The 14,207-nt window shown below is 45.2% G+C and overlaps 3 protein-coding genes across 8 annotated transcripts in view; all 3 read left to right on the top strand.

Annotated features, from left to right (window-relative positions):
• Positions 1–14,207, top strand: part of WDR33 (WD repeat domain 33) — a 334,355-nt gene that overhangs the window by 67,828 nt on the left and 252,320 nt on the right. The gene's annotated exons all lie outside the window — the stretch shown is intronic.
• POLR2D (RNA polymerase II subunit D) overlaps positions 1–14,207 on the top strand; it is a 471,659-nt gene that overhangs the window by 350,451 nt on the left and 107,001 nt on the right. The gene's annotated exons all lie outside the window — the stretch shown is intronic.
• Positions 1–14,207, top strand: part of SAP130 (Sin3A associated protein 130) — an 87,781-nt gene that overhangs the window by 68,587 nt on the left and 4,987 nt on the right. For all 6 annotated transcript variants that reach the window (XM_050751588.1, XM_050751591.1, XM_050751589.1 and 3 more), the window contains 3 exons: positions 1,875–2,233; positions 9,787–10,035; positions 10,201–10,326. In XM_050751588.1, the coding sequence (XP_050607545.1) occupies positions 1,875–2,233; positions 9,787–10,035; positions 10,201–10,326 (734 nt within the window). The remainder of the gene's footprint in view (positions 1–1,874; positions 2,234–9,786; positions 10,036–10,200; positions 10,327–14,207) is intronic.

Below are 14,207 nucleotides of genomic sequence, written 5' to 3'. Positions count from 1 at the left end.
TAGTTTTGGGGTTTCCCTATGTTCACTAGGCTGGTCTCGAATTCCTGGGCTCAAGTGATCTTCCTGCCATGGCCTCCCAAAGCACTGGTATTATAGGCGTGAGCCACCATGCCTAGCCAGTTCTTTCTTATGCCTATTCAAATATGCAGTTCAGACTCTCTAGTGTTTTTTCTTTTTTTTTCCTCTTTCAGCATTTACATTTTTATATTCCGGAACTTCTAGTCCCTCTGTTGCCCGGGCTGGAGTGCCAGTGTTACAATTATAGCTCATTGCAGCTTCGGACTCCTGGGCACTAGTAATTCTCTTGCCTCCACCTCCTTAGTAGCTGGAACTACAGGTGCACGCCAATGCACTTGGCTAATTAAAAAAAAATTTTTTTTAAGAAATGGGGTCTTACTGTATTGCCCAGACTGGTCTCGATCTCCTGGCCTCAGGTGATTCTTCTGCCTCAGCTTCCCAAACTGCCGGGAGTTTTTAGGCATGAGCCACTGTGCCCAACTCAGTCTTTTCATTTCTATAGGTTAAAAATCCCAAGTATACAGTTGCTCATCTGAGAATACAGGAGTAAAAGCCAGTGTTTTTGTCTTCTCTCACTCAACAACAACACAGAAACTTCCGTTACCTCTGGTTAGTAAGAACTGGGGAAGGATTTCTCCCCGGCAACCAACCAACCAGATTTGCAAAAGACACCAGGTGGGTGCCCTCCAATTCAATTATGACACTTGGAGATAGTGTCAGATCTCACAGGTTGAGGGCTCAGTCCCACAGGACTACCAAACTTTCACCCCCTAATGCAAGCCCCAGGTGGTTTTACTTGTTCTTCTGACCAGCTAGTTCCCATGCATTTTGATTAATTTGCTAAAACAGCACACAGAACTCAGGAAAACACTTTATGTGCATTAACGTATTTTCATAAAGGCTATTACAGAGGATGCAGATGACCAACCAACTGGAACAGACGCATAAGGCCTGGGAGAAGGGATGTGAAGCTTCCATGACCTCTCCAGGCACGCCCCTCCAGGAATTTTCACGTGCTAGCTATCCCAGAAGCTCCTGAATCCAGTCTTTTCGAGTTTTTATGGAAATTCCATTTACACAGGAATGGTTGATTAGGCATTGGCCATTAGTAATCAGCTCAACCTCAGTCCCTCTCAATTACAACTGTAGTTAAAGAAAAAGAAAGAAAAAAATAATAATAATAACTCCAAAGTCAACATATATATTAAGGAATTCTGGGGGAAAATGTATATTAATATTATGAAAATTGGTTGTGCTATGACAATATGACTTTGAGTGAGTTCTTTAAAGTGTTATTTTCTTGTTAATTTTGTTACTGCTTATAAAAACTTGGGTGGGAGCAGGACATACAGTATATTTTTAAAACCTGATTGACATTTAAAATTGCTTTGTTAAACTTTAAACTCAAGAAATAGAGTATTAAAGCTAGGCGTGGTGGTTCTCACCTGTAATCCCAGCACTTTGGGAGGCTGAGGCAGGTGGATCACTTGAACTGAGGAGTTAGAGATCAGCCTGGGCAACATGGTGAAAACCCATCTCTACCAAAAAATACAAAAATTAGCCTGGCATGGTGGCACACACCTGTAGTCCCAGCTACTCGGGAGGATGAGGTGGGAGAATCCCTTGAGCCCAGAAGACAGAGGTTGCAGTGAGCCAAGATCACACCACTGCACTCCAGCATGGGTAACAGAGTGAGACCCTGTCTCAAAATTTTTTAAAAATTAAAAATTAAAAAAGTTATCAATTGTGCAGTGCGCTGAACAGAAATAATTGGACAAATGCCCATCCTCTGAGATGTTGTAGATGAAGGCAGTTTTTTTCTTATTTGCTACACGTGCTTTTCTTTTGTGTTTTAGTGCCAAACCCAAGTCTGAAATCCACGTGTCTATGGCCACTCCCGTCACTGTGTCCATGGAGACTGTATCCAATCAAAATAATGATCAGCCTACCATTGCCGTCCCTCCAACTGCCCAGCAGCCTCCACCGACCATTCCAACTATGATTGCAGCAGCCAGTCCCCCATCACAACCAGCCGTTGCCCTTTCAACCATTCCTGGAGCGGTCCCCATCACTCCACCCATCACCACCATTGCAGCTGCACCACCTCCATCAGTCACTGTGGGTGGCAGTCTGTCCTCCGTCTTGGGCCCTCCTGTTCCTGAAATTAAAGTGAAAGAAGAAGTAGAACCAATGGATATCATGAGGCCAGTTTCTGGTAAGTCCGTCCATAGAATACTCTCCATTGGCAGTTGCCTCTTCCCCTTCCCTAATTCTCCTTCAGCATCCAGATTCTTCTATGACCCTCAGCCGAGACTCCCTGATACCCATTTTAGATGTTGCATGTCATTCGTTTTTGATAAATAGAAGAAAGCAATAAACTCATTGTGAAAACTAAAACTACTTTGCTTTCCTTTTGTAATTAAGTTTAATTTCTGGCCAAAATCATGAAAGAGATTAATATTTCCCCATGGATATCCTTCAATGTAGTTTCCTTGCATGCATTAAGAAAATGCTACTATGCCGGGCGCGGTGGCTCAAGCCTGTAATCCCAGCACTTTGGGAGGCCGAGGCGGGCGGATCACAAGGTCAGGAGATCGAGACCACAGTGAAACCCCGTCTCTACTAAAAATACAAAAAATTAGCCGGGCGCGGTGGCGGGCGCCTGTAGTCCTAGCTACTCAGGAGGCTGAGGCAGGAGAATGGCGTGAACCCAGGAGGCGGAGCTTGCAGTGAGCCGAGATCGCGCCACTGCACTCCAGCCTGGGCAACAGCGTGAGACTCCGTCTCAAAAAAAAAAAGAAAATGCTACTATGTAAAAGGGGTCACAATGTGGCTATAGTACTGTTTATTTCCAAGTTTCATTGCCTTATTATGCAATCAAGTAAGATTTATGTTGCTGAAAAGCCTATATGTGATTAGTAAAATCTTAAAGCAATTCATTTCTCCCTTTACCACTTCATCTTAACTCTAAACTTCCGGTTTGACAAGGTCAAGTCACTTGAGAGGTTTTCTTTTTTTCTTTTCTTTTTTTTTAAAATAATTTATTGTGTAATTTTGTTTTTCCTACAAAAGTAACATATTCAGCATACAAACTGTGTGAAGTAGAAACAAACCCAAAGAAGAAAGCAAGTTATTTGTTCTCTGGTATCCAGTATTACCTACTATTTCAGTGAGAAGGCCTCCATTTCTTTCTCATGTTGTTTGCCTGATAGAGGTGTGATTGTGCTGTGTGTATAGTTTTTTTAATCTACTGTTTATTTACTCATCTATTTATTCTGCCATGAAATCTCTTTCTGTGGATATTTTTACCCTTGGCCCTTTCTTTGAAAGATACCATGAGGAATCCAGAAGGGGGAAGGAAGCATCCTCAGTTATGCTGCTCATCTGCTCTCTTTGGCTGGTTCCCTTTACCTCTCTGTGCTAGGGAACTGCCGATAATCCTACCTCAACCTACAGGGGTCTGTTCCAGGAATTGTTCTGGGCACGACGAAGCAGCTTTGTGTTAGACAAATGCAGCTTTATCCTGTTAGATCTTACATTCTAGCAAGGGAGACCAAAGATAAAAAGATGACTAAATTACGTGTGTGTATATGTATGTTTGGGTGATAAGTGCTATGGAGAAACAAAGCAGGGACGAAATATAGGGGAAAGTTGTAGCCAGGACTGGAATTTGTATAAAGGTTTTAGGAGAAAGCCTCACTGAGGAAGTGACCATTGAGTAGAGACATTAAAGAAATGAAGTTGCTGGCCATGAGGATATCTGGGGAAAGAGTATTCCAGGCCAGAGAACAGTAAGTACAAAAATCTGGAGATAGGAGCATGCATGATGTGCTCAAAATATAGCAAAGAACCAAAGGTCGCTGGAGCTAAGTAAGAAGGGGAGTGGCAGCGGGATCAGATCATGGTTGAACAGGGCCCACAGGCTGTTGTAAAGGCTTTGGCTTTGCTGGGGTTGGCAGGGAGCTGTTGGAGCAGAGCAGGGAGTGTGAGCAGAGCAGTGCCAAGCACTCACTTAGGACTGAAGATAAACACTGGCTGCTGGGGAAAAGAACAGACTCTGGGAGCAGGGATGGAATCAGGGAGACCTGTCAAGCAGCTGTTGCATTAATTGCAAGGAACAATGAAGGCTCAGCCAGGGCAGTAGTGGTGGAAGTAGCATGAGGTAGGATTCTGTTTATGTTTTTAAGGTAGAGCTAAGTGTGTTTCATATTTGGATGTTGAGTGTGAGAGAACAGTATCTGGGACAACTTCCAAGATTTTGGCCTTAGCAATTGGAGGCCACAGAGTTGCCATTGACTGAATCAGGAAAGCCTGCAGGAGGACCATGTTTTGTAGGGAAAGATTAGGAGTTTAGTTTTTGATAGGGTAAGTTTCAGTTAGACATTTCAAATGTAGACATCAAATAAATAGTTGAATCTATGAGGCTGGCTTTTGGAATAGAAAATGAAGTTGTAGATATAAATTTGAGAGTTGTCATTATATATATAAACTGTATTTGAAGTCATGAGCCTGGATGAGTGGTTCAGATCACCTAGGGAATGAATGTATCTTGATAAAGACAGAAGCAGTCCATGATGTAGTCTTAGGAGAGTGCACTATGATGAGATGGGAGAGGAAGTAAAGTCCAGCAAAGGAGGCTGAATGGAGGGAACACAGGGTAAGAATATCACTTACAGTGTGTGGTGTCCTGGAAGTTGCAAGAACAAAAATATTTCAGGGAGGAGAGAATGATCAGGTGGATCACATGCTCTTGAGAGATCAGGAAGATGAGGTCTGAGCAGTGACCTTTGGATTTGGCAAACAGAGGTCACAGAGGTCTTGAGAAAAGCAGTTTCTGTGTAATGATGGGGTAAAAGCATGATTGGGAGCAAGTTCAGGAGAAAGCCGGGAGAGATAGAGACATTATATATAAACAGCATGTTTGAGGCATTTGTTCTAAAGGAAGAGAAAAAAGGTGTTTGAAGTGACATGATGTCAAGAAGATTTTTTTTTTTTTAGATGGAGTTGTGCTCTTTCCCCCAGGCTAGAGTGCAGGGGCATGATCTCGGCCCACTGCAACCTCCGCCTTCTGGTTTCAAGCAATTCTCCTGCCTCAGCCTCCTGAGTAGTGGGGATTACAGGCACCTGCCACCACACTGGGCTAATAATTGTATTTTTAGTAGAGATGGGGTTTCACCATGTTGGCCAGGCTGGTCTTGAACTCCTGACCTTGTGATCTGCCTGCCTTGGCCTCCCAAAGTGCTAGGATTAGGTGAGCCACCACGCTTGGCCAAGAAGAAGATTTTTTTAAGATGGGACAAATAAGAGTTTTGTATGTTAATGGGAATGATCCAGTAGACTGAGAAGAATTGGGGATGCAGGAGAAAGTTGTGAATTCCTGGAGCATTGTTTGAGGAGGTGAGAGTGGGTGGGATTTGTGTGTACCTGAAGAGGTTGGCCTTTGCTGAAAGCATGGAGAAAACAGGAGAATATAGGGCCACAGTGGAGAGGGGGAAATGAGGTGGTGGGACTTGATGGACATGTTCTTGTGATTGCATCTATCTTTTTCAGTAAAATAGAAAGCAAGGCCATCCACTGAGAGTACAAATGGTGGCGGAGGCATCGAGTGTTTGAGGGAGAGGAAGGTGTGAAGCAGGCATCGCGAGAAAGACTGGACTTAGCAGAGAGGGCTGTCCGAGTGAGGCCAGTCAGCATGGTAGTGTGTCGCCCTCTGGCGACATTCAGTTGCATAGGTGCAGACTGGTTGGAGAATAGGATTTAACCTCTTGTCCTTTTGCTAAGTGAGCAAAGCAAGAAAAGGAAGGGACAATGAAGGAAGAAAAGGAATACAGTGATTATAGGCGATGGGGGAGGATAGACATGAGAGGGGTGGGTGACTGCAGGAACATGGTTGGGTGAACAGGTGATAGTTCCTTGTAGGCCTAAGGAGTGCTGGAGGCTGAGTACTGAGGGGAAGAACCTAGAAAGAGAGTTGGATTTACCTGGGGAGTTGGATGCTAGAAATTGAGATTGGGTGTGAGGCAGTTTCTATTTAACGGCGACAGGGAAGTTTAGGGTATGACTGTTGGGAGTGGGCAGCAGAGTGGGTAGAGGAAAATAGGGCAAGTATGTGGTAGAGTGAAAATAAGAGTTAAGGTGAGCCCTTAACATGATTTTTAAGTTCCTAGAGGTGTGATTCATACAAGCTCAAGCAAATGTTTACATCCTCACAACACATCTTTTTATCTGGAGGTAGCACCCTGTGGTCGGTGAGAGTGCAAGCTCTGAAGCCAGACTGCCTCTGTCAGTCCCAGCTTGCCCACTTCATACTTGTGTGACTTGTGCCATATTTTCTCATCTCTGAATTGGAGGATAATAATAATGGCTACTTATTAGGATGATTTTTACGATAATGAGTTAATAGGTTACCTGCTAGACATTTATGTTAAAAAAAAGTGTGAAAAATAGTAGCTTAACTCATAAGATCCTGTTATCTCCTTTGGAAGAAGTCCTGAGGCAGACAGTTCAGGGATGGTGTGTGGACTTCATCAAATTGTTAGAAAGCCAGGCGCCTTCCACCTCTTCACTCCACCACCCCTAGGATTTGACCTTCATGCTCTTGATTCAGGACAGCTGGGGATGCTGCAGCCACCTCATCTGAGTTCCAGGATCACAGAAAGAACACAAGGAGTAGGTCACACCTGCTCTCTCTCTCCCTCCTGGAAATTCCCTAAAAGTGCCACAAAATGTTTCTACTTGCATCTGAGATGACCACACCTGTCATGGAGGCTAGGAAGTACATTCTTTAGCTGAATATTATTGTGCCCTTGTCAAAGGGAGGTCCTGAAACTAAGGAAGGTGAAGACACGGGTTACTAGGGAGGAGTTTGCAGCTTCTGCCGCAGAGTGCTTAGCACAGTGCCAGACACATAGGAAGACTCAGAGTGCTTAGCACAGTGCCAGACACATAGGAAGACTCAGAGTGCTTAGCACAGTGCCAGACACATAGGAAGACTCAGAGTGCTTAGCACAGTGCCAGACACATAGGAAGACTCAGAGTGCTTAGCACAGTGCCAGACACATAGGAAGACTCAGAGTGCTTAGCACAGTGCCAGACACATAGGAAGACTCAGAGTGCTTAGCACAGTGCCAGACACATAGGAAGACTCAGAGTGCTTAGCACAGTGCCAGACACATAGGAAGACTCACAGTGCTTAGCACAGTGCCAGACACATAGGAAGACTCAGAGTGCTTAGCACAGTGCCAGACACATAGGAAGACTCACAGTGCTTAGCACAGTGCCAGACACATAGGAAGACTCACAGTGCTTAGCACAGTGCCAGACACATAGGGAGACTCACAGTGCTTAGCACAGTGCCAGACACATAGGAAGACTCAGAGTGCTTAGCACAGTGCCAGACACATAGGAAGACTCAGAGTGCTTAGCACAGTGCCAGACACATAGGAAGACTCAGAGTGCTTAGCACAGTGCCAGACACATAGGAAGACTCAGAGTGCTCACAGTGCCAGACACATAGGAAGACTCAGAGTGCTTAGCACAGTGCCAGACACATAGGAAGACTCACAGTGCTTAGCACAGTGCCAGACACATAGGGAGACTCACAGTGCTTAGCACAGTGCCAGACACATAGGGAGACTCACAGTGCTTAGCACAGTGCCAGACACATAGGAAGACTCACAGTGCTTAGCACAGTGCCAGACACATAGGAAGACTCACAGTGCTTAGCACAGTGCCAGACACATAGGAAGACTCAGAGTGCTTAGCACAGTGCCAGACACATAGGAAGACTCAGAGTGCTTAGCACAGTGCCAGACACATAGGAAGACTCAGAGTGCTTAGCACAGTGCCAGACACATAGGAAGACTCAGAGTGCTTAGCACAGTGCCAGACACATAGGAAGACTCAGAGTGCTTAGCACAGTGCCAGACACATAGGAAGACTCACAGTGCTTAGCACAGTGCCAGACACATAGGAAGACTCACAGTGCTTAGCACAGTGCCAGACACATAGGAAGACTCACAGTGCTTAGCACAGTGCCAGACACATAGGAAGACTCAGAGTGCTTAGCACAGTGCCAGACACATAGGAAGACTCAGAGTGCTTAGCACAGTGCCAGACACATAGGAAGACTCAGAGTGCTTAGCACAGTGCCAGACACATAGGAAGACTCAGAGTGCTTAGCACAGTGCCAGACACATAGGAAGACTCAGAGTGCTTAGCACAGTGCCAGACACATAGGAAGACTCACAGTGCTTAGCACAGTGCCAGACACATAGGAAGACTCAGAGTGCTTAGCACAGTGCCAGACACATAGGGAGACTCACAGTGCTTAGCACAGTGCCAGACACATAGGGAGACTCACAGTGCTTAGCACAGTGCCAGACACATAGGAAGACTCACAGTGCTTAGCACAGTGCCAGACACATAGGAAGACTCAGAGTGCTTAGCACAGTGCCAGACACATAGGAAGACTCAGAGTGCTTAGCACAGTGCCAGACACATAGGAAGACTCAGAGTGCTTAGCACAGTGCCAGACACATAGGAAGACTCACAGTGCTTAGCACAGTGCCAGACACATAGGAAGACTCAGAGTGCTTAGCACAGTGCCAGACACATAGGAAGACTCAGAGTGCTTAGCACAGTGCCAGACACATAGGAAGACTCAGAGTGCTTAGCACAGTGCCAGACACATAGGAAGACTCAGAGTGCTTAGCACAGTCCAGACACATAGGAAGACTCAGAGTGCTTAGCACAGTGCCAGACACATAGGAAGACTCACGGTGCTTAGCACAGTGCCAGACACATAGGAAGACTCACAGTGCTTAGCACAGTGCCAGACACATAGGAAGACTCACAGTGCTTAGCACAGTGCCAGACACATAGGAAGACTCACGGTGCTTAGCACAGTGCCAGACACATAGGAAGACTCACGGTGCTTAGCACAGTGCCAGACACATAGGAAGACTCACGGTGCTTAGCACAGTGCCAGACACATAGGAAGACTCACAGTGCTTAGCACAGTGCCAGACACATAGGGAGACTCAGAGTGCTTAGCACAGTGCCAGACACATAGGAAGACTCAGAGTGCTTAGCACAGTGCCAGACACATAGGAAGACTCAGAGTGCTTAGCACAGTGCCAGACACATAGGAAGACTCAGAGTGCTTAGCACAGTGCCAGACACATAGGAAGACTCAGAGTGCTTAGCACAGTGCCAGACACATAGGGAGACTCACAGTGCTTAGCACAGTGCCAGACACATAGGAAGACTCAGAGTGCTTAGCACAGTGCCAGACACATAGGAAGACTCACAGTGCTTAGCACAGTGCCAGACACATAGGGAGACTCACGGTGCTTAGCACAGTGCCAGACACATAGGAAGACTCACGGTGCTTAGCACAGTGCCAGACACATAGGAACACTCAGAGTGCTTAGCACAGTGCCAGACACATAGGAACACTCAGAGTGCTTAGCACAGTGCCAGACACATAGGAAGACTCACGGTGCTTAGCACAGTGCCAGACACATAGGAACACTCAGAGTGCTTAGCACAGTGCCAGACACATAGGAAGACTCACGGTGCTTAGCACAGTGCCAGACACATAGGAACACTCAGAGTGCTTAGCACAGTGCCAGACACATAGGAAGACTCAATAAATGTTGGTGCTCTGTGCTGCCTTCTTAATCATTGTCTTTGTTGGAAGGAAGGAAGTAAAACTTCGTTGTGTTTGAGTTCTTACAGCTATGTGTGCTCCTTTTCCTATGACAGCAGTTCCTCCGCTGGCTACCAACACTGTGTCTCCATCTCTCTCATTGCTGGCAAACAACCTGTCCATGCCTACAAGTGACCTACCACCTGGTGCCTCCCCAAGGAAGAAGCCTCGAAAGCAACAGCACGTGATCTCAACAGAAGAAGGTGACATGATGGAGACAAACAGCACTGACGATGAGAAGTCCACTGCCAAGAGTCTTCTGGTGAAGGCTGAGAAGCGCAAGTCTCCTCCCAAGGAGTATATTGGTAATGGTCACAGGCTGACTTGTGTTATGACGCTTCCCAGTAAAGTCAGAGTCCCACCCAGAGGCTCGCTACATAGTCAGCCTCACTCATGCCTCGCTTACTGGAATTGAACTTTGAGGATTGCTGACAATGTTAATAAGTTGTTTAATGTCTTCTCTGTAATAGATGAGGAAGGTGTGAGGTATGTCCCAGTGCGTCCAAGACCCCCCATCACTTTGCTTCGTCACTATCGGAACCCCTGGAAAGCTGCTTACCACCACTTTCAGAGGTACAGTGACGTCCGGGTCAAAGGTTAGTTTCTCCAGAAATGTTTGGTATTAATGCATGAAATTGGTATAAACTTAATTAAAATAGAAGAGAAAAACAGAACCACAGTTTTCCAGTTTCAAAAAAACCATAAATTTTTGTTACAAAATCTTGAGGCTTCAGTGTTTAAGTATATCCTGTAGAATATAAAACTTAGAAAATTACCCTTTGCCCTAGCAAGCTGTGTGTATTTATTGGAATTGCAGTTTAATGGTTAAGTGACAGCCTTGGTCTTTGTAAAAGCCACGTGTTAACAGCTCCCAAAGTACTGATAGAGGAGACCGGTGGCTTCCAGAGTCATTGTGGAAGAGCTGTACTGGGTTACTGTATAACACAGTTAAGTCCACAGTAGTTCCTAAGATGCTAAAATATACATGCATTGTAAGCATTTCTGCCAAAGGATCTTTTGTTTAACATATATACGAAGCTCTTGGAGTGGTCTAGGGTAAGCCCTCAATGAATGTTTTGTTGTTCTGGTAGAACCTGAGAATAACCTTTTAATAAACCCACATATGATTGAAAGTGCTGATAGTACTTTGCAAATACCTGCAAATATTTCTACTGATGGACTTTAAGTGCCATTAATCTCGGATATAATATATGTACAAAGAAATGTGAGCCTCTAGATAATTGGTCACATTTCCCATTCTCTTACATAAATTCCATTTGGAAACTGCTCTAAGGGTTTTCTTGAAGGCTCGAGATGAGTCCCACTTGGATGGAGTACTGACTAATTAAGCAGAGGTGGAGAAGCTAACAGTTCAGTCTCTGAATGGAAGTACAGAGGCGGCTACATTTCCCAGCTTTTCTTCCTCACAAGTGTGCTCTGAGATTGGGAAAGAATGAGATTTCCAGAGGGCAGGGAGTGCTGCCTTTTAGTGGAAGTAGGATATGAACCACTGAACAGCTCTTCATGCCACAAAAATTCCATAGAAAAATTATTTAGGAATTTGCTCGGTAGCATTTCCAGCCACGCTACAAGAGTCTAAATGTTTATTGGGACTTGCTCTTCAAAAACTATCTCAAGAAAGATAACTTGACAGCTGAATTTTTACGATTCCTGAATCTTTGTTTCACTATATTCATACTAACCCCCTTTACACAGTGCCTCTTGACTAGGAAACTTTAGTGCAGCTATTTTGCCTAAGCTACAAAATAACATATAAATTATATCTATAAATACATGAAGATAGACTAAAACTCACAGGAGGCCAGGCGTGGTGACTCACGCCTGTAATCCCAGCACTTTGGGAGGCTGAGGCGGGTGGATCACTGGAGGTCAGGAGTTGAAAATCAGCCTGGCCAACATGGTAAAACCCTGTCTCTACTAAAAATACAAAAAAATTAGCCAGGCGTGATGGCGGGTGCCTGTAATCCCAGCTACTCCGGAGGCTGTGAGGCAGGAGAATCTCTTGAACCTGGGAGGCAGAGGTTGCAGTGAGCCAAGATCGCACCACTGCCCCACACTCCAGCCTGGGCGACAGAGCAAGACTCTGTCTCAAAAAAAAAAAACCTCACAGGAAAGAAAAGAAGTACAGAAAACACGTAGTAATGTGGCAGACCTAAGCCTCACATACTAGTTATTGTCATAAATGTAAATAGTCTAAACATACCAATTAAACACAGATTGGCAGAATCAATGAAAAAACACAATCCAACTATGTGCTGGGTACAAGAAACTCACTTTGAATACAGTGGCATAGGTAGATTGACAGTAAAAGGCTAGAAAAACACATGCAAGCCAGGTGTGGTGACTGACGCCTGTAATCTCAGCACTTTGGGAGGCCAAGGTGGGTGGATCACCTGAGGTCAGGAGTTCGAGACCAGCCTGGCCAACATGGTGAAACCTCACCCCTACTGAAAATATAAAAATTAGCCAGGCATGGTTGTACACACCTGTAATTTCAGCTCTTCAGGAGGCTGTAGCAGGAGAATCGCACGAATCCCCGGGAAGTGGAGGTTTGCAGTGACCCGAGTTCATGCCGCTGCTCTCCAGCCTAGGCGACAGAGTGAGACTCCGTCTCAAAAAAAAAAAAAAAAAAAAAAAAAACCACGCATGCACACAATACGAAGTTAATTCACACAATATGAAATCAATTCACAAAAAAGCAGGAGTGGCCATATTAATGTCACATAAAGTAAACTTCTGAGGAAAGAAAATTGCTAGAGACAGAGAGGGACATTACATACTGATAAGATAATCGGCTCACCAGGTAATGATCCACTTCTCAGCAGTGTCTTTTAAAATGTAGGCAAGGACATTCCAAATTTATTTGATGAAGCCAATATTTTCATACTGTCAAAACCAGAGTGTACAAATATAGAAAACGACAGATCGATATTCCTCATGAATATAGATGCAAAAATGCATTAATAAAATATTAGCAAATCAAATCCAGCAGTATATACCTTGACCAAGTAGAATATATTTTTGCTGTACAAAGCTGGTTCAACATTTGAAAGCCAAAGTAATTCACCCTATTAACTGGCCTTATTAATTTCCTAGGGTTGCCGTAACAAAGTACTGTGAACTGGGTGGCATAAAACAGCACGAATTATTCTCTCATGGTTCTGGGGGCTGGAAGTCCGGAATAGAGGTCTGATAGGATCGTGCTGGCTGTGAAAGCAGTAGAGGAGAATCCTCCTCGCCTCTCTGGTTTCTTGTGATTGCCGGCAGTCTTCGGTGTTCCTGGCTCGCACCTGCACCACTCCAGTCTGTCTCCGTCTTCAAATGGCATTCTTCTCTTTGTCTCTCTGCCTCTCCCATCCCCCTTTCTCCCTCTCCTCTCCCCTTCCTTTTCTCTCTCTCTCTACTTCTCTCTCTCCCTCCCTCCTTGTACAGGCACTAGTCACTGGATTTACAGCTCACCTTAATCCAGGATGACTTCTTAACCAAATTACCTTTTTTTTTTTTTCTTGCAATGGAGTCTTGCTCTGTCCCCCAGGCTGGAGTACAATGGTGCAGTCTTAACTCACTGCAACCTCCGCCTCCCGGGTTCAAGCAATTCTTCTGCCTCAGCCTCCTGAGTAGCTGGGATTACAGGCACCCACCACCACACCCAGCTAATTTTTTGTATTTTTAGTAGAGACAGGGTTTCACCATGTTGGCCAGGCTGGTTTAGAATTCCTGACCTCAAGTGATCCACCTGCCTCGGCCTTCCAAAGTGCTGGGATTACAAGTGTGAGCCACTGCGCTCGGCCTACATTACATTCTAGTGTAGTTATAGTCACAGGTACCAAGGAACTTCAACATATCTTTCGGGAAGAAAGCCAACCCACAACGAAAGCTAAAGAAGAAAAATCACATGATTTTATCAGTCAATAGAGAAAATTTGACAAAATTAAACACCTTTTCTTTTTTTTTTTCTTTTTTTGAGACGGAGTCTCGCTCTGTCGCCCGGGCTGGAGTGCAGTGGCCGGATCTCAGCTCACTGCAAGCTCTGCCTCCCGGGTTTACACCATTCTCCTGCCTCAGCCTCCCAAGTAGCTGGCACTACAGGCGCCGCCACCTCGCCCGGCTAGGTTTTTGTATCTTTTAGTAGAGACGGGGTTTCACTGTGTTAGCCAGGATGGTCTCGATCTCCTGACCTCGTGATCCGCCCGTCTCGGCCTCCCAAAGTGCTGGGATTACAGGCTTGAGCCACCGCGCCCGGCCTAAACACCTTTTCATGATAAACAGTGTTCGAAACAGAAAAAGAAGAGTTCTTTCTTGATTTGATAAAGTTGTTCTGCCCTTGGAAAGGCTCCCTCTTGTAATCCCAGCACCTCTTATGCTTTGTTCTTTCCTTCAAACCAGCCTGCACATGGTCTAGGCTACATCTTCATTAGTTCCACAAATCTCCCGCAGTTCCCTTCACCACAGCCTC

The sequence above is a fragment of the Macaca thibetana genome, chromosome 12 (assembly GCF_024542745.1).
Source record: "Macaca thibetana thibetana isolate TM-01 chromosome 12, ASM2454274v1, whole genome shotgun sequence".
Taxonomy (NCBI): Eukaryota; Metazoa; Chordata; class Mammalia; order Primates; family Cercopithecidae; genus Macaca; species Macaca thibetana.
The sequence above is the reverse complement of the archived record's forward strand: the minus strand, read 5'-3'. Positions and strand labels throughout refer to the sequence as shown.